This window comes from Brienomyrus brachyistius, unplaced genomic scaffold (genome assembly GCF_023856365.1).
Source record: "Brienomyrus brachyistius isolate T26 unplaced genomic scaffold, BBRACH_0.4 scaffold37, whole genome shotgun sequence".
NCBI lineage: Eukaryota > Metazoa > Chordata > Actinopteri > Osteoglossiformes > Mormyridae > Brienomyrus > Brienomyrus brachyistius.
The window spans coordinates 1171359-1191427 of NW_026042312.1; the positions used below are offsets into that span (position 1 = coordinate 1171359).

The following is a 20069-nucleotide window of genomic DNA, read 5'->3' on the forward strand; positions in this document are numbered from 1 at the left end:
TATTGAAAAATTAATGGTGGCGAAACCTTGATATAAAGCGACTTTTTCAACATTGAAAATAAGATGCTGAGTTAACATCAATATTATTGAAAATAAAAATGGAAAAATGAATTTATGGGGGGCGGCATGATGGTGCAGTGGTTAGCACTGTTGCCTCACACCTCTGGGACCCGGGTTTGAGTCTCTGCCTGGGTCACGTGTGTGGAGTTTGCATGTTTTCCCCATGTCGTTGTGGGGTTTCCTCCGGGTACTCCGGTTTCCCCCCACAGTCCAAAAACACGCTGAGGCTAATTGGACTTGCTAAATTGCCCGTAGGTGTGCATGTGTGAATGCATGGTGTGTGAGTGTGCCCTGCGATGGGCTGGCCCCCCATCCTGGGTTGTTCCCTGCCTCGTGCCCATTGCTTCCGGGATAGGCTCCGGACCCCCCCGCGACCCAGTACAATAAACGGTTTGGAAAATGGATGTATGGATGGATGGATGGATGTGCACCAAAGCACACACGTTTTTTTCTGATGGCTTAAACACATTTTTGTAACTACTGGCTATTTTGCAAAAACTCTGCACTCAAATAAAAAAACCACCAAATCAGCAAAACAAACAGGTCTCTTGCAAAAGCTAATAAATCTTGCTTAACTCTTCAAACCTTTGTAAAAATGGTATTTTTATACCAATCAGTTAACACAAACCATCATATTACAGTTTTTTATGATTGCTTAGGCACGATTTTAAAAACAAGGCTCATTTTGTCAAAACCCTACACACAATTCACACATCTACACACACAAGTAGCAGAACATCTGAGATCTTTTGCAAAATGAAACACTTAATTCAAAACTGTACAATAATTTACCAAAAGCCCACTTTGGTACCCTATGGCGCAGACATGGTTCATACAGTCGGATTTTGTTTGAACCAATTACACACTGCTGTGCTCAATCTGAAACACTTGTAACATTTCTACCTTTCTAATGATATAGTCTTGGTTTGATTTTTTTTCTCTTTTTTGAGATATTGATAAAGAACATGAATATATTGACCAAACACAACACACGAGACAAGTACTGCACCTTGATGAACATATTTATTTCTTTTCATGTACTCAAGTCAGTCAATACTGAACATTTGAACGAAACATTCCTACGTAACAAAACATTTTTCCAGTTTCCATATGGTATTACAGTTTTTGACGATTGCTTACGCACGGTTTTCGAAACAGGGCCCGTGTTTTAAAACAGTAATATACCTTCCACCGCCATGCCGAGAAAAACTCTTCTATAGGGTTGAGGAATGGAGAGTATGGTGGAAGATGTAGGACGGTGAAATGTGGATGTTGCTGAAACCAGTTCTGAACCAGAGCAGAGCGGTGGAAAGACACATTGTCCCAGACAACAATGTATTGCATATGATCGATTTGATTTGCTGCTGTTATGTTGTGCAACTGGTCCAAGAATGTAAGTATGAGTGCTGTGTTGTAAGGGCCCATATGGGCATGGCGGTGGAGGACCCCATTCTGTGTAATGGCTGCACAGAGTGTTATATTTCCCCCACGTTGCCCTGGGACATTGACTATAGCCCTGTGGCCAATGACGTTTCTTCCCCTCCTTCGTGTTCTCGTCAGGTTGAACCCAGCCTCATCTACGTAAATGAACTCATGCTGGATCTCCTCTCCATCCATTCGTAGAACTACCTGAAGAACAGTGTCAGGCAAAATTGTGTAGTTCAGTGTCGATGTAGTATACATATTACAGTACAGTAAAAGATTATGAGACGGTATGCAAGATCACACTGCTAAAGTGAATAAATACCTCTGCATAATCATGCCGCAGTTGTTTCACCCTTTCGGAATTGCGCTCGAAAGGCACTCGATAAATTTGCTTCAATTGAATATGGTTTTTTTTTTAGGATGCGTGCCAGTGTTGATATTGAGACCTGATGGCTATCGTTGAAACTGGCATGGTTATTGACAATGTTAGCTTGGAGCTGTTTGAGTGTTATAGCATTGTTGGCCAAAACCATGTTTACTATCTCCCTCTCTTGCTGTTCTATGAACATAGGAGGCCTTCCCCCTTGTCGTTCCTGACCCTCAATCCTATGTAGAAAAAAAACAGTAAACAATGGTACAGTATATTTCACAGGACAAGGTAACAGAAGTGCTGATACTGCATAGAATCCAGTACTGTAAAGCAGTTACTGAAACCGTGCAGATGTTCTTGATATGGTGATATTTGTACAATACCTATTTTCCAGCCGAAATGTTCTTATCACACTTGCCACTGTGTATCGGCTTAGATTTGGCTGTACTCGCAGTCCAGCCTCCCTCAGCGTCAGGCCGTGGTTGACAACGTGGTCAACCAGTGTTGCGCGGATCTCATTTGTCAGATTCGGTCCTCTTTGAGCACCTTCTTGTCTTCGTCTTCCTCTTCTTCTACCTCCAGCATGGCCTCCATCTCTTCCTCTTCCTCTTCCTCTGTTGATTCGTCTTCCTCCCCTTCCTCCTCCTCCTTCCATTTTGCTTGAAGACTGATGAACTCACCTGCTGCTTTTTATAGTGCTTACACACCTGATTGGTGTGTCTACAATTAAGCAAACAAGTGTTTGCACACCTGATGACTGTGTTGAACCAATTGGTTGGACGGTGAGGTAATTTGACAGTCAGTGCTTTGGTATTGCAAGGAAGTGACTTCATGATAGATTTTTGTGTGTGATGTATGTTAAGTGTGTTTAGTGTTTTGCAAATCACTGTGTGTAGAGTTTTGCAACAAGTGTGAGGTTGACAATGTGCTTATAGTTGTGCAAATATGGGCTGCTGTTTTGCTTGTTGAGTGTGCGGTTTTGCTAATAGTGTACTACTTTTAATTTTCGTGTGTAAGCAATCATCAAAAACTGTAATGTGTAACAAAAACATTATTTAAATGAAGATCTATGCCTGGTTTTATTTTCAGATAAATTGTCTCAAAAATGAAGCAGCAGCACCGTGTGGTAGCAAAGGAAGGAAATGACAGCTATAGAAGATACTCAGTCTTGTGAACACAATAACTCTAAAAGTATTTTATGAATCTTTTTCAAACAGCATAATGAAAGCAAAAAAAAAAAAAAAAAAAAAAAAACAGTTGTAGTACTTGACATTTGATCCCGGTTGTATGATAACAGATAAAAGTAATTCCCAGATTCTTTTAAACCTTTCTAGTCATGTTGTAAGGGCAAAAGGGGGGGGGGCATCAAATTTAATGACGCATCTGGCATTGCATGGATACACTTAAAAGCAGATGGATGCATAGTGTTGTGTAAATTTGTTAAATGTTCTGTATTTATATATATTTATATATTGAAGTTAATTTATTGTTCAATCTGACATTCAAATTTCCCTTTAAAATAAAAACGGCCATTATTTAATGTTGTAGATTGGTTTAGGCACTGTTTAGTCACCAGCATCTTTATTTCTTCACTCTTATTGTTTCTGCATTTATTTTGGAGTTTGCACTGGGGAGGGGGGGCACTGCCGGTAATTCCTGCCCAGGTCGCCACATGAGTGAGGACCAGCCCTGAATGTACCAGGTATAATAGGTATAAGTACAAATTCGGTGCTTGAAGTGGGCTGTTCAGAGAGAGGCTGTACCTAGCACCTCTTTGTCTCCCTTTTCAGAGAACCGGCAACATTTCTACTATGTTTGATTTGCTAGTAACGGTAAAAGACAACAAGGGGAGTACCGGCACTCGATTTTCCCTACTTCAAGCACTGTAAAAATCCATTTAAGAAACATTTTACTCCAAAGCCAGCTGTAGCATAAGGCATATTGAAAATGTATAAAGTATATTGTTAAAAAGGTTCATGCAAAAGGGTAATGGGTCAGTGTGTGGCTCAGTCCGTTAGGGCTCTGTGGCCGTAGTCAGCAGGTTGTTGGTTCAGATCCTGAGAACAAGGCCCTTAACCCCAGTTTCTCCAGGGACTGGTGGACCGATAATGAAAACACAATGCTTTCCTTGAACAGGTCAGAAAGTTGGTGTTGGGAAAATGGGAAGTGGGAGCAGTACCCCAGTGACAGAGGAGAACAAACCAGAGCTCCTTGGTAAAGCTTGGAGGGATGTTGTGTGGGACCACAGGTATGAAGCCCGTTTTTATCCAACATAATCAACAACTTGTTTTGTTTATTTTTTACTAGCATCCCATAATTTTATGGATATATGTTTAAAATATGCATAAGTTCTATAACCTTCCCCTCCCACACAAACACACATATAAACACTGGGCAGTGTGCAGCCCTGCAGGTTACCTCACCAGCTGCTAACTGCATTTATCACCTACACTGCATTTATGTATCTCTGCTGGGTATCTTTTGCCTCATATTTAATCTGTCTGCTCATGCCCAAATTGTTAATGGTCTATTGTAATGGGCGTCTCCAATTGTAACAAGCTGTGCCAAAGCAAGTTTTATTTTATGTTGCAATAAAGATTCTGAAGATTCTGATTTTATGTTCCGCAGAGTGATGTCACCATTGGGCCCTTGAACAAGACCCTTGCATAGCTTTGGTTAGCAAATGTAAATAAAAAATAAACAAACACTTTCTAATAAGCATGTATGATACTTCATTAAGTGGTTTTAGTTGCAGATGACTTATGAGATGTAAAGGAAGCCATAGTAATATGCTATTATGGGATCGTTTATATTCCTTATGAATTCTGGCTAATCCCTATTTCCAATTCAAATGTCTGTTCTTTTAGCACACGAACTGATCTCAAGCAATACCTGCAAGATTACAAGCCCAACATTGATTCAGTGCCTCAGGCTCGGATTCTTCTAATTGGTCAGATTACAGCTGGAAAATCAAGCTTCTTCAACTCCATCAACTCTATCTTCCGTGGCAACATTACAAGCCAAGCTGCAGTAGGAGAAATGAAAACCAGCCTGACCTTGAAGGTAATGTGACTGTCTAACTTCATTTCCTGGTATAACATTCGTGTATCCAGATGTCTTTATATGATGTTCTTGCTTGAGAGGAAGGACGATATTCTGTTATTTTTAGCTTCACTCTGCTTCAGTTGCTGTTTGTTATCCTCATTGTGATTTAAGAAGGGATTGACTCTATGGCAGGATATGGAAAACCCACATAACACAGCAAGAACATGCAACCTCCACATACACAGAGCCAGAGGCACGATTTGAGCTTCCAGCCCTAGAAGTGTGAAGCTGCAGCACCATCCACTGAGCCACTGTGCCGCCCTCATCATGTTCTTATTGCCATCTTTCAAAAAAGGGGATAGAAGTAATTTGTCTAACTATAGGCCAATCAGTCTAACTTGTATAACTGGTAAAGTTATGGAGGCTATAATCAAAGAGAAAATGGTAGATTACCTGGACTCCAATAACATTTTGCGGGATAGCCAGCGTGGATTTAGGAGAGGTAGATCCTGTTTAACAAATCTGTTGGAGTTTTTTGAGGAAGCTACTCAGGAAGTTGATGATAAGAAGGCCTATGATGTCATCTACTTAGATTTCCAAAAGGCTTTTGATGTTGTCCCCCACAAGAGGCTCCTACTTAAACTCAAAGCGACAGGTATTTTAGGTACCGTAGAGACCTGGATTGATAACTGGTTAACAGATAGGAAACAGCGAGTAGTTATAAGAGGCACAATGTCACAGTGGGCTTGCGTTCATAGTGGGGTACCGCAGGGTTCGATTTTAGGACCACTATTGTCCCTAATTTACATAAATGATATGGATACCAATATATACAGTAAACTGGTGAAATTTGCAGATGACACCAAGGTGGGTGGTGTAGCAGATACTGAATTAGTAGCTCAGCAGCTACAGCGGGATCTTGATTTAATTAGTGACTGGGCCGATACCTGGCAGATGAAATTTAACGTCGATAAATGTAAGGTACTCCATCTAGGGAGCAGAAATATAAAGTACAGGTATTTCATGGGTGTCACTGAAATAAAGGTAGCTGATCATGAGAAAGACCTTGGTGTGTATGTTGATGCTTCCATGTCCCATTCTCGCCAGTGTGGGGAAGCAATATAAAAGGCCAATAGGATGTTGGGGTATATCTCCAGGTGTGTGGAGTTTAAGTCAAGGGAGGTAATGCTAAGATTATACAATTCCTTGGTGAGACCTCACCTAGAATATTGTGTGCAGGTTTGGTCACCATATCTTAAAAAGGACATTGTGGCCTTAGAAAAGGTGCAGCGTAGGGCCACAAAAATGATTCCTGGTCTTAGAGGAATGTCATATGAGGAACGTTTACTTGAGCTAAATCTGTTCAGTCTCAAGCAAAGGAGACTGAGGGGGGACATGATCCAGGTATATAAGATTCTAACAGGTTTGGATGCTGTTCAACCAAATAGTTACTTCAGCATTAGTTTAAATACACGAACTCGTGGCCATAGGTGGAAATTAGCGGGAGAACATTTCAAGCTGGATTTAAGGAAGCACTTCTTTACACAGCGTGTAGTCAGAGTATGGAATAGCCTTCCTGATAATGTAGTGCAAGCTGAATCCTTGGGTTCCTTTAAATCAGAGCTAGATAAGATTTTAACGACTCTGAGCTATTAGTTTAGTTCTCCCCAAGCGAGCTTGATGGGCCGAATGGCCTCCTCTCGTTTGTATAGTTCTTATGTTCTTATGTTCTTATTACCTACAGGACATGTGCTGCTGAAATGTATTTTCCGTGATATGAAATCACATCGTACCGGCTGAGCACATAATGTGATTCTTAATGGTTATTAAATCCAGCCCACCAATCAAGTGATTGGTCTCCCTGAAAAATAAAAAACTAATCAGCAGTGTCACCAAGCTTAGTGAATCTCCCCACACCCCCATTTTAATGCTGGTTGTTAAGTCCATTGTCCTTGTATTGTTTAAATAAAGTTGGTTGCCTGAGCTGAAGACCTCCTCACCAGTGGCCACCAAGTTACATCATTTTGAGATGCCTGCTTGAACTGGATAAGCAGGTAGAAGGTGAATGACATCATGTGTCTTCTTCCAGTATCGCACTTACCAGGTAAAAGCGGGCCGAAGCGGACAGCCTCTGGGATTCCTACTGTGTGACACCATGGGATTGGAAGCAAGGGAGGATGGAGGGGTGAGAACTGAAGATATTGAGAGCATCCTGAAGGGCCACGTTCCAGACAAGTACCAGGTAAGAACTGTGTATCTAACCACACCTCAAAAACTACTGCTATATGAATACAGGAAATTAAATCTCATTCACTGATTGTTTTTGGCATAAATAATGTGCTGTTGTTACATAAGTGTCATATGAAAGGACTCGCATTGCTTTTCGCTTTAGTTTTCTATGATCTCACAGTCAATGCATGTCTGTATGTCATTCACAACTTTTTGTTTGTTTAGTTCAACCCTGTGCGGCCAATGAAAGCTGATAACTCTCAGGCATGGAGCACATTGGCTCTTAAGGACAGGATCCACTGTGTGGTGTATGTGATAGACGCCTCCACAATTGGAATTGTGGACCAAGGAATGAAGAATAAAATTGATGAAATCAGAAAGAGAACTAACTCGGCAGGTCAGTGAGTGTGGAGAACAGGGAGGGAGGTGGCATCTATGATGGAGTGTGTGTCAGTGGGGGAGGGGGTGGATCTGGGGGGTCACAATTCACAAGCAACTATTTATATACATGTTGTAATATGCTTTAACACCTGCTTTTCCTGAACCATGATTAATACTGAACAATCATACGGGAAAGTAGAAATGTAAGTTCACCCATGCGAACTAATGACTTTAATAATGTATTTGGATATTCAGTATGAACACAGAGAAGTTCAGTTTACCGGACTAGAATATGGCAAACTGAACGTTTTCCGTGCCTTTGGCAGACAACATATAATATGTCACTAGTGAGACGTTTCTGTTGCTGTGTTTAGAGGTCCCTCTATTGGTGCTACTGACTCATGTGGACAAAGCGTGCCCACATGTGGAAAAGGACTTGAAGAAGGTGTATCACAGCTGCTACATAAAGGATATGGTGAGTTTCTGGGTCTAACATTGGAATCAGTACTAAAAGATTGCAGCAGACACACACACCGTGAACAAGTGAGAGATAGCAGTTCATCTGGGTGAATGTTTATGGGCAGTAGCAGGAAACAGAGTGAACAAGCAAACGTCACACATGCAACCAGCGGCAGGGATCGAGTCCACAGCCCTGGGGGGTCTGAACCTTTGGTTTATTATATTCCAATGGCTCACAAACCTTTATCTCAATTTTATTTTCTAAAACATATTGTCAGGCAGCAAAATGACCCTGTGGGCAGCACTGTGGCCTCACGCCTCCATAAACCAGGATGCTGGCCTGGGTGTCTCCTTCCTCAGGTCCTCTGTTGCCTGGGATTGGGGGTTATGGATGGATGGATGACAAATTTGTGTCCAAAATTTGGATTTACATTTATTGCATTTGGCAGATGCCCTTAGCCAGAGCGACTTACATAAGTGGGTAGAAGTCTTATCAGTGAGTACATTCTGATACATATTCAGTAGAAGCCGGTTATGAATACTATCACACTAAAAAACTCTATCGGCAAGTAGTACAGTTTTTTGACATTTAATTGCCCTCAGGAGCTTTAGAACTTTAGTCGTACAGTGGTACCTCCAGTATAGTCCCTGGAGGGTGAAGAACTTGGTGGCGAGGGCAGCGGGCGTAGCCGGGACCTCCTGCTGGGGTGCAGCAGCTGCAGCAGGCAGAGGCGAAGGGAGCATCTCGGGCGGTGGACCTGCAGGCAGCGGGCGTAGCCGGGACCTCCTGCTGGGGTGCAGCAGCTGCAGCAGGCAGAGGCGAAGGGAGCGCCTCGGGCGGTGGACCTGCAGGCAGCGGAGGCGGCCACTCGGGCTGCGCGGCGGCCCGGCGTGTTCTCCGGACAGGAGAAGCTGCCCGGGGAGGCAGCTTAGCTGCGCAGGTGACCTCAGGAACAGCCGGAGAGTCCTCCTGTTCCCCGGCTGAGAGGGAGGCGGGGGCGAGTGCGCACGTCCCCAGAACGATCGGCGGGACGATCGCGTGCTTCTTCCTTTTTCGGGCCCTCGTCTGGAAGGGAGGCTGCGCGCTGTCCACAAAGGCAGACGGCGGGAGGACAGTCGCGGGCTCACTCGGAGCGACCCACCGCTCCGTCCGGAGCTCGGCCAGCTGCCGGAAGTTAACGCGCACCTCCTCTGCGAGGTGCGCGTCCTCCTCTAGGGACAGCTGGTCCAGGATGACCCAGCTCCGGCTGACGAGACCCCACGCCGGGGGATCTTCCCGGATGCCGGGCTGGGCGATCCAGAATAGCACCTGGTCAATGTAACCGGCGTATTCTTCCTCAATCACGGAAGGTGCTTTCTTCCTAGGGTCTGCCATTCTGTCACGCTTCGCCAGTTGTGCGAGTAAGGCGCATGGGCAGGCAAGCGGGCAGGAAGGAGGCAGGAGGTGAAATCGGGGTAAACGGGAATTTAATGGCAGCTACGGACGGGACAGGATCATGCAACCAAACTAACATCAATTACAGACCCTGAACTGAGGCAAGACGGGGACTGAAATAGACAAGACAACAGGGTACAGCTGGGTATAATCAGGGAAGCACACGTGGATAATCAGGGGGGCGTGGCACACATTTTGAGAGTAATAATTAAATACTGAGTGAGCAAGTGAGTATTGTGTAATACGTATAGTGAAGCGTATAGTGAAGATGATATTTCTGCTGGCGAGTGCATATGCAAGCGTGGTTTTTATGTGTGTGAGTTTTGAGACTAATTAAACGCCATAGACCCTTTCGAGGTCCGAATTTGTACAGTTGAACGCTTCTTGACCCATAGAAGTTCTAGTAGGAAAGGTTGAGATCCAACGTATTGCCTTGAAAAAAAATACCCGTTTGATATCAGAGTTGGTTGAGTTAAGAGTTATTAAAGTTCCAAGGTTCTACTGTACATTCTCATTTGGCAGCATCTGCTAAAGGCAGATTTATACCATTTCAGTTGTGACTTATTAGAACCCTGTTTGACACAAATCATGTGATACAGCAGCAGGAAAATATACATGAATGTATGTGTCTCTCTGCAGATCTACAGAGCTAGCGAGTGTCTGGGCATCCTACCATCAAATGTGATTCCAGTGAAGAATTACTTTGATGAGAGTGAGCTGAGTGACACCTGTGACATCCTGCTCCTCAAGGCCATGAAGCAGATGCTGGACTTTGCTGACAATTACTTTGACAGCTGGGAGGACGACACAGAGTAGATGAATTGATCATATTGAGGGGTTGTGCCATTGCCTTTCTCTGTCCATGTCCTTGTGGTCTACACCACACCTTTGTTTCCTGTAAACCTGCATTAGGCTCTTTCTGTACCTTTCCGACACAGAAACCTTTTCATAACATGGATTTATAATTGTCTTCTCACTCGAGTATGAATGATGCTTAGATATATTCTATACAATATAAATTCGATATATCCTTTATATATGTGTATCCCCAAAGAAATCTCCTCAATTATAGAAGTACATATGGACTTGATGTTTTTCCTAGACAGCCCAATCTTACAAGAGAAAAAAAATAGTTGATTTTCACAGCATTTTCTTCCCAGCCAATGCCTTCTCTAGTTAAACCATAGAGGCTATACCATCTCGCGTAGTCACTGGCTAACATACAATAGCCATTTCTGTGGTTTTTTTTCTCTTGCCCTATTCATCACAATCGTGGTGAATTAAAAAAAATCTGTTAAGTCAAAAACAGTACTGTGTCATGCTATGCAAATATACATCCAGCACCATTGATCTACAGGGGAGTGGGCGGTACCAGGAACTACACCGAAAAGGGTATCACAACAGTCCTAACACCTTTCCGCATATGCTAATCATCCAAGGGCAGCACTGGCAATTAAATACACCACCAACAATTAATTATTGTTATATTAACTTCTTTCATTAAGAAGTACTGTTAGGTTTTACAGTGTATACACATGCTGTCTTATCCATTTTGATTGTGACATCATCCTTTGTCCATGATGTTCGGAATTTTGGAAGAGGAATCGAAGCTGCGATCAGCTCAGCATCCCCCAACATGTGCCCAGAACGCTTCTTAATTCCAGTCTGTAGCATATCAACAAGAGGCTTGCAGTACTTCAGCTGCATCTTGACTGTCAAGTTTGATGGTCAGGAGGTTGATTGTCGGAAGTAGCCACCCCATTTGGGCATTAGATTCCGCTTGCAGAATGTTGGTTGCCCGGGCGACAGGGTTCATTACAGCAGCATACTCAGTAAGGAACGCAAGTCGGCTGGGTTGAACCTGTAATGAAAACAAAACAAACAGCACCGCAATTTTAAGTCTACCTTTACATTGAATTAAATCAGAATATTATACAAAAAAGAAAACTGAACACATTCATTTTAATTAACTAATAAAACACATAGCATATTTCTTACTTACATTGGGACCTTTAGGCCGGTGCACATTACTCCTACTGCCCCCTCACCCTTGTCTTCGATTATCCTACATAGTCTTTCCACTGCCAGGAACAAGGAATTCCACCTTGTCTTATTCGGTCGGAGAAGCTGGAGGGAACAGTGGACCTTCCACATTTGTTCCGCAGACCATTACACTTGCTAAATGTAGAATGGTACAATTTCCTGTATGCTTCACTGGATGTTGCATTTATGCCATCTTCTCTAGCTACTAGGTTTAGTAGATTACAAGCACAGCGCTGGTGTTTTTGCAGCTGGAATTCAAAACTGTCTTCTTCATTTAGAAGTGCAGAAGTATCAATGAAAAAAAAAGGTTTGGTTCCTGTTGGTTGTCAGTCATGGGTTGGTAGGGATTTTTTTTTCTTTCCCAGTGGCAGCTGTGGATAGGAAATTTATTTTAGTTTTTACTTTTCTTTACAGCAGCGATGCTATTTTTTCACAACATAGCTTACCTGTACTACACGTACTCTACCAGCTTTTGTGTCCCAGCATGTTACACTCGTGCACGCACACGCACACACACATGTACATGTAGGGTATACCTATCCTTATGGGGCCCGCTCATTCACTTCTATGGGAAAAATGCTAACGCTAACTGTGACAACCTTAACCCCCACCCTGCCCTAACCATAACCACAAGTAACCAAGCAAAATACAAGAGTTTTTGCATTTTTAGTTTTTTCATAGCAGTCACTGATCTTTATAAAATAGAGTTTCCTGGTCCCCATAAGGGAAAAAACAGATATTTATCATGTTATGGGGACATTGTGTCCCCATAAGGATAAGTATGCCCGCTCTCTCTCTCTCTCTCTCTCTCACACACACACACACATACACACACACACACACACATTTTCATATGAACAAAATATTTAGTCAATATGAATGCTTCAATGTTATTAAAATGTGCTGTACCATTTTAAATGTGTGTACCATTGGTACTGAAGACATCTCAGGCAACATTTTAGCTAATACCTTTAATAGTATTAACCTCAATACTCTCACAACCTTTCTTAGGAAAAACCTTAAAAATAAAATTGAACATTTCAAAACGTTGAATTTTAACTCTCTAGCATTGAAATCGCTCACTTGTGCTTTCCATATGGTCCAGCCACAATGTGCTTCTTGCCAGCTGAAATGCAAACTTGGCAGCAGGGTAAGACCGTTTTAAATTGTTCCAGCATCTCGAAGGAACAAACAGGCACGCTTAGGTTCACTCAAATACACTTTAATAAATAACACAAAATAACCTCGCATTTAACAGCAATACCAAGATATCGTATCAAAAGCAAATGCAAAATAATCCGTACTACCATGAATATCGAATTATTATATATATAGCTAATAAGAAAAGATGCAAAGATACAGTAGGAAAATAAATATATATATAGAAAAGAAGCAATGAAATATAAGAATTATTATCACGAGCAGTGATAATTATTCCCAAGAATCAATGAAAGGCATAAGCAGTTGCAGAGCCATCTACACTCAGATGTGCTATAATCACCCACCTTCACACACGGACCGGGGAGCCCCTTTCAGTCCTGGCAACACGTGATTCCTGAGAAGTGCCGGGCGATGCGCGCTCTATCCCACGGCTGATCTTCGGTCAACACCGGGATCTCCCCCTTCCTTTATACTAATTTTGGCGCTGCATGTGGGCTGGGGTCAAACTGGCCAGGCTCACCCCTCCCCTCAGCCAATGCGCTCTTAATTCTCCAGTTTTGTCTGGGTGCTGCTGCTTGCGGTTTCAATCAGAAATGATAAGACAAGTGTCCTTGAGCAACGCTTTCCCTCTTTCCTGAAGACAAGTGTCCTGTGAACCGATCAGGGGCTTACGAAACATATTGCGCAACACTTTCTCTTGTCCATAGGAAAACCCCTCAGAAAAACAAGGTAAGTATCCTTGAACAGGGCGAGCATCCCGTGAAGCAACTTAACAAGGTAAGCGTCCTTGAACGGGGTGAGCATCCCGTGAAACAAATTAACAAGGTAAGCGTCCTTGAACAGGGTGCGCATCCCGTGAAACAACTTAACAAGGTAAGCGTCCTTGAATGGGGTGAGCATCCCATGAAACAAATTAACAAGGTAAGCTCTCAATGTCATGCTTGAAATCCGGAATTAGATGAACCCGAATGATCTTGCTCAGAGACTGAAGGAAGACCTGCAGAAGTGTAATCATATTTTTAACCTTTCTAGTTTTTCATATAAAACATCATGTTTTTTAGGTCTTGAAAAATAAATATATTAAATAACATTATATGGGAATATAAATGATGAAGAGTTTGCTACATACCGATGTCGAAGATAGAAATGAATATAAAATTCTTTCTTATTTCAGGTAACTGTGGAATTAAAATTGGACATCGGTAGGCCTGGGAGGTTGGCATATTGGGTCTGTGTGTGTCTTAGGCCTTAGGCAAGAAGAGATTGTTTTGAATACTGTGTGATCTCGCTTCGAGATAGCTGCCTGCAGTAAGTTCTGCAGACCCTGAGGAAAGCTCGGGCCTTGGAGAAGCAGACAGCGGAACAAAGGGGGGGAGAAACCACTTGCAGGAAGAGATTCGAAGCTGCCCCAACTGGTGCACAGCGAGTTATAGCTTTATACAATAGTTATGGCAGACAATATATAGCAAGCTATGCGGTAGTGCAAATGTATAAGTAATCATGTTAATCATATTAATCATATGTTAACCATATATTGGCAGTGATTCAATGACAATATGTCAATACGTTAATCATTAATCAAAGGACAACCAAGTATTTACAGTGATTCAATGTCATGTAATCAATATCTATATTCATATCTCCAGTAGGAGCCTAGCAGTCGAGACATGTTCTGGTAAACTGAGCAGAATGGGTGGACTTTACCTTGCCACCAAGGTGAACCAATAGAATTCGAGAATTGTGTTTGTTATACGTTTGAGCTCGGTTCATTGGTGTTTTGTGACCAATCAGGATTTAGACACCCTTACTGTGGAGTGGGAGTTATGGTTTATCAACTGGTTGCTCGGGGAACTCCGGAGGATTTGGTAAGGAATGCCAGAGTGTGATGAGAGCGCTTTGCTGAGTTGCTAGAATAAAAGAGATTTCCTTTACCTCATCAAACTGAGAGGTCCGACTTTTATTCTAAGTATTAGATTTAAAATTTTTCTACCACAGTTGTCGCCCAACGTGGGGCAGCTGAGTTCTTTGTTTGTTCCAGACGATGGGGTCCTGCGATAGAAGTAGGTAAGGCGTAGAGCCTGATGGGACCAGATCCAGATGAGATTGAGGATTGGCCCAGTCCCTCGTCAAGGAACAACAGAGATCACGCTGTCCCAGAGCTGAACATTCCTGAGACTGATTTTGCCGGACCTGTGTTGGTGAGGTAAAGGCTTCTCTGTTTATTAATTTTTGCTGCTGCTTTGCTTGATGCTGAAGGTTATGTTGTGATAGTGTGTGAGTGTGTGAGAGTCCGCCGTGACTGTGGGATCCAAGCACGGGGAAGCGCTGAACGCGGATAGGAAGGCCGTAGGGAGAGCGCTCATCCACCTGTAATAGGGAAAGGGTGCGGTCCAAGGGGAAACCTGAGTGACCTATTACGTGGGTTAGGTGGATGACAAGACCTTGGGAAAGTCCGTGATTTTGAGTGGCGCCACTGTGTATTTGTGTGACGGGGCACAAGACGGCAGGGAGGCTGTCAGACAGCAGGGAAGCTGTCACCCCGCAGGAGGCCAGACACGACAGTGAAGGCTTGGTGCATTAGGGGCAGAGGACAGGGCGGTGTGTGTACTGTGTGGCGCAGCATTGTATGGCGGAGGCTGGACAGTGAATGCATTGGATGCAGTAGCACAGCACTGCGTAACAGGCCAAAGACGGGTAAGATTCCTGTGTGTGGACAGGGACAACCTAAGACAGGCGCTGTCGTAGACCCCTGACTCCAGGCTGAGGGACTGTTCGGGGTTTGGTCCACTCTCGGTCCCACGGGAGTATAAAGGGTGTATGGTTTTGGAGAATGTGTATGTGGTAAAGGGTGTGCAGTACCCTCCCAGGTGCAGTATCCTCATTGAGATAAATTGATACATGGAATTTTGCTCCACACTGACGCATGCAGGTGTCAAAAGTAAAGATAGAATTGTGTTTTTAGAACATCTAATGTTTAGAATTACACTTGGTTCTTTTAGGGTTTGTCACCCAGTAACAAGTTGTCTTGTTTAGTTTAGTGGTCACCCAGTAGCTGCGTGCTTTGTACAGACGGCAGCTACCTTACAAACATTCACACTCCCCTGAAAGGGACTCAGAGATCGAGAGAGAGATAATGAGGGAATGTAAAAAAAAAAGGGGGGGATAAGGGAAAACCATCCCCATGGCAAATAATGGAACGGGTGACTGGCCTGAGACTAAAGAAGGCTTGTAAAAATTGGTACCATCAGACTGGGGGTAGATGACCAAAGGAGGGCACTCTAAACATATTGGAGATAGAATGTTGTGAAACGTTATTGGAAAGGAGAGGGAATGTTTGTTGTAGTATGGGAATGTACAAGCCAGAATATTATTAAGTCTGTGGCCTTGATGAGGATTCATGATTGATAAGGAAAGTCGTGTAATGGTTAGCAGAAAGGAAAGGGGGGCTGATCCGACTGCTGCTGTTTCTCCACCTGTGGCTGATGCTGATGCTGAGAAGAGGAAAAAGCCTAATGCAGATCTCCTGTATCCTGTCCTGCCTGAAGTGTCCCCTCTTCCACCGCTGCCACCTGCACCTCGCCCTCCTGTCCAGGTCCCTCCTCCAACAGGAAGAGGTGAGCCCTCTGCCCCTGCTGCAGAAGGGGGGCAGTGGGTCCGATGCCACATCCTTCTGTAAAGCAGGAAGAGTCTTCCCATGATGAGGAGGATGAGGACAATGACCAAGAGAATGATGATGAGGAAGAAGAACATGTACCCAAAGGCCGGGACAGAGGCTTTGGGACTGTTTTGTTTATAGGAGAAAGAAAACTTTGCCGCTTGGTAGCAGATGATACAATTCTGAGAGACCGTATCCCTGAAGGTCAAGAACAGCCTGAAAGATTGCATTGCACTGCTCAGTTTTCTGGAAGAGGAGGGGCTGAGTGGATAAAGGATTTTGAAGCTGCAGGAAAACTGGGAGAGACTGTTGTGCTTGATCACCTCTATGTGGCAGAGGACAGGTCTGCTGCATCTGTCCATTTGTCAGCCGCCCAGGAGCAGTGATATGTGGGAGGTTCGGTCCCCCATTTATCATATGGGCAAAAGGGGTCATTAGAATAGAAGGACTTAGGACCCTGAGTCGCAGAATGTGAGAGAAGGACCGTGTAAGTGTATTTATAGGATGGAAGGTGGATGTGTGGAGATGGACAGGTGCAAAGGTACAAAATAGATCACTGTGTAGAGGTACAGAGAATGGGGGATGCAGAAGAATGTAGGGAGAAAAGTGTTCATCCACTGCCAGACTGGTTATGGGAAGTACCTGATTGCTTGTGGGCAAAAGGGAAAAATGATTTTGGCAGAGTGGTGTCAGCTGAGCCTTTGGTGGTCCACCCCAAGTCTGACTTTCGGCCTCACAAGGCCCAGTATCCCTTATCTAGAGATGCAGAGGAGGGAGTGAGAGAAGTACATGCAGATCTGGTGAAAGGGGGGGCTATTAAGGAAATAGCCTATTCTCCAGTTAATTCAGCCGGTAATATTAGCCTGACTGACATACCCGACCGATGCTGATATCTTGATTTGTAATGACTATCGGCCAATACCGATATGTTAACTGATATATACACTGATGACCAAAATTGTGGAAACACTTGCAATTTTTTAAGATTTTATGAACTGTTACACCAGTTATTTATTTAATTGTCTAATGTATAATATGTGTAACATTCTTTCATTGTTTTGAAACATTACTGCCAATAAAACTGGACTCACTATTCATAAAGAAATGTACAATAATCACATTAAATTGTACAAGGACACTCTTTGCCTTTCTAAATCTAATTATTACTCTGGTTTAATCTTGTCAAACCAACATAACTCTAGGACTCTCTTCTCTCTTCTTAACAGCATCACCAAACCCCCTGGTTCACTCTTTTACCACCTCCAATCCACCGACTTCGCTAATTCACTCATGTCATTTTTCGCATCTAAGATCAGCAACATTCACCAACACCTCCCATCTTCCGGCGCTGCAGTCCTTGGAGTGGATATCTGTGCGTCTCCTTCGTACCCAGGTACCACTTTTTCCAGCTTTACCCTCCCCTCTATTACGGACATTATTCAACTGGTTAAAAAATCTAAACCCTCCACATGTCCCCTTGACCCGCTACCTACTGTCCTTGTAAAAGCTTGCCTTCCAGTACTAGCTCCCCTCATCACCAACATTATTCACTCATCTCTCACTTCTGGAACGGTTCCCTTATTACTCAAAACTGCTACTGTGACTCCGATTCTTAAAAAACCTGGTTTAGATCCTAATGATTTCAACAACTTCCGTCCCATTTCTAATTTGCCATTCATCTCCAAAATTCTTGAAAAAATCGTTGCTTCTCAATTACATGCCCACCTTAATAATAATAATCTTTATGATCAGTTTCAATCCGGCTTCCATCCCCTCCACAGTACAGAAACAGCACTTATAAAAATCACTAATGACCTTCTTATAGCTGCTGATACCGGTTTGCTTTCCATTCTCATTTTTCTCGATCTAACCGCTGCCTTTGACACTATTTCCCACAGCCTTCTCCTCCATAGACTATCTTCTATCGGTGTCACGGACATTCCACTTACTTGGTTCACCTCATACCTCACCAACCGTACACAGTACATACACTTAAAATCACACACATCTAACACCTTCCCTCTGTCCTCTGGGGTTCCCCAGGGCTCTGTCCTGGGGCCCCTCCTTTTCATTATCTACATCCTCCCTCTTGGTTTTATCTTTCGTAAGCACAACATTCATTTTCATTGTTACGCGGATGACACCCAGCTCTACCTTTCCTCTAGCCCCTCATCATCACTTCCTCCATCCTCACTTACTCTCTGTCTACAGGAACTCAATGTATGGTTCTCCACTAACTTTCTCATGCTTAACAGTTCCAAAACAGAAGTCCTCTTAGTAGGCACCCCTTCTGCAATCTCCAAATCTAGCAGCTTCTCAATTAATATCAACAATTCAATTGTCCATCCATCCCCTCAGGTTAAGAATTTGGGTGTCGTCCTCGACAGTACACTTTCATTTCACTCACACATCAATGATGTTACTCGGTCCGCATACTTCCACTTACGTAATATTTCTCGTCTTCGCCCCTCTCTCACTCCCCACACCACGGCTATTTTAGTTCACAGCCTTGTAACCTCCCGTATCGATTACTGTAATTCTCTTCTCTTTGGTCTCCCTAATAAATCCCTCCAGAAATTGCAGCTCCTTCAGAACTCTGCAGCCCGGGTCATAACACGGACTCCTATTTTTCACCATATCACTCCTGTCTTACAACAACTCCACTGGCTTCCCATAAAACATAGAATTAATTTCAAAATATTGATTACCACTTTTAAAGCACTACATAACCTCGCTCCTCCATACATATCTGACCTCATCCACTCTGCTGCTCCTGCCCGCACTCTTCGCTCCTCTTCCTCTTTCCTTCTCACTGTACCCTCTGTTCGTTTAAAGACAATGGGGAACAGGGCATTCAGTTACTCTGCCCCCCAGCTTTGGAATTCTCTCCCTCCTGATCTCCGTAATTTAGATTCTCTTCCGCTTTTTAAATCCAGACTCAAAACCTACCTGTTTAGATTGTCTTATCTTTCTTAATCACACATGTTTCTTTTAATCATTAGGTTTTTTCTTGTTTTATTGAATCTATGTATTTTTTGCATTGTACAGCGACCTTGAGTGTTTTGAAAGGCGCTTATAAATAAAATGTATTATTATTATTTATTATTAATATTTGTGTAATAATTTTTAAAACACAATGCCAGAAATGCTACTTAATATCCACATTTTTGGCCACTAGTGTATATTGTCCATCTTCAACTATTCCATGATGTGCTAATAATCCATCTATCCATCCATCCATTTTCCAAACCGTTTATCCTACTGGGTCGCGGGGGGTCCAGAGCCTTTCCCGGAAACAATGGGCACGAAGCAGGGGACAACCCAGGGTGGGGAGCCAGCCCATCGCAGGGCACACTCACACATGCACACCTATGGGCAATTTAGCAACTCCAATTAGCCTCAGCATGTTTTTGGACTGTGGGGGGAAACCGGAGTACCCGGAGGAAACCCCACGACGACATGGGGAGAACATGCAAACTCCACACACATGTAACCCAGGCAGAGACTCAAACCCAGATGAAGAGAGGTGTGAGGCAACAATGCTAACCACTGCACCACCATGCCGCCCCCTGTGCTAATAATAATTATAATAATTATTCCCTGTGAGCAAATTCTGTTCACACATCCCCCAACTTGCCCCATCTTATGGGGAAGATGATGGTGCAGGAGGTAGTGCTATCGTTTAGCAACCAGAGAGTTGCAGGTTCAAGGCCTGGTTTCTCCTGACCCCATCAAAGTGTCCTTGAGCAAGACACTGAACCCCAAATTGCTCCCGGCGTGCAGGTTGGCGCCTTGCATGGCAGCCT

At 43.4% G+C, this 20069-nt stretch overlaps 1 protein-coding gene across 1 annotated transcript; it reads left to right on the forward strand.

Annotated features, from left to right (window-relative positions):
* The first annotated feature begins 3942 nt into the window (after positions 1-3942).
* On the forward strand, positions 3943-10864 carry LOC125722248 (interferon-induced protein 44-like). The gene is made up of 6 exons (XM_048998460.1): positions 3943-4103; positions 4723-4918; positions 6990-7142; positions 7355-7526; positions 7885-7985; positions 10044-10864. Exons 1-6 carry the CDS (start codon positions 4015-4017, stop codon positions 10218-10220), a joined length of 888 nt encoding a protein of 295 aa, XP_048854417.1. The 5' UTR covers positions 3943-4014; the 3' UTR covers positions 10221-10864.
* The last annotated feature ends 9205 nt before the right edge of the window (positions 10865-20069 follow it).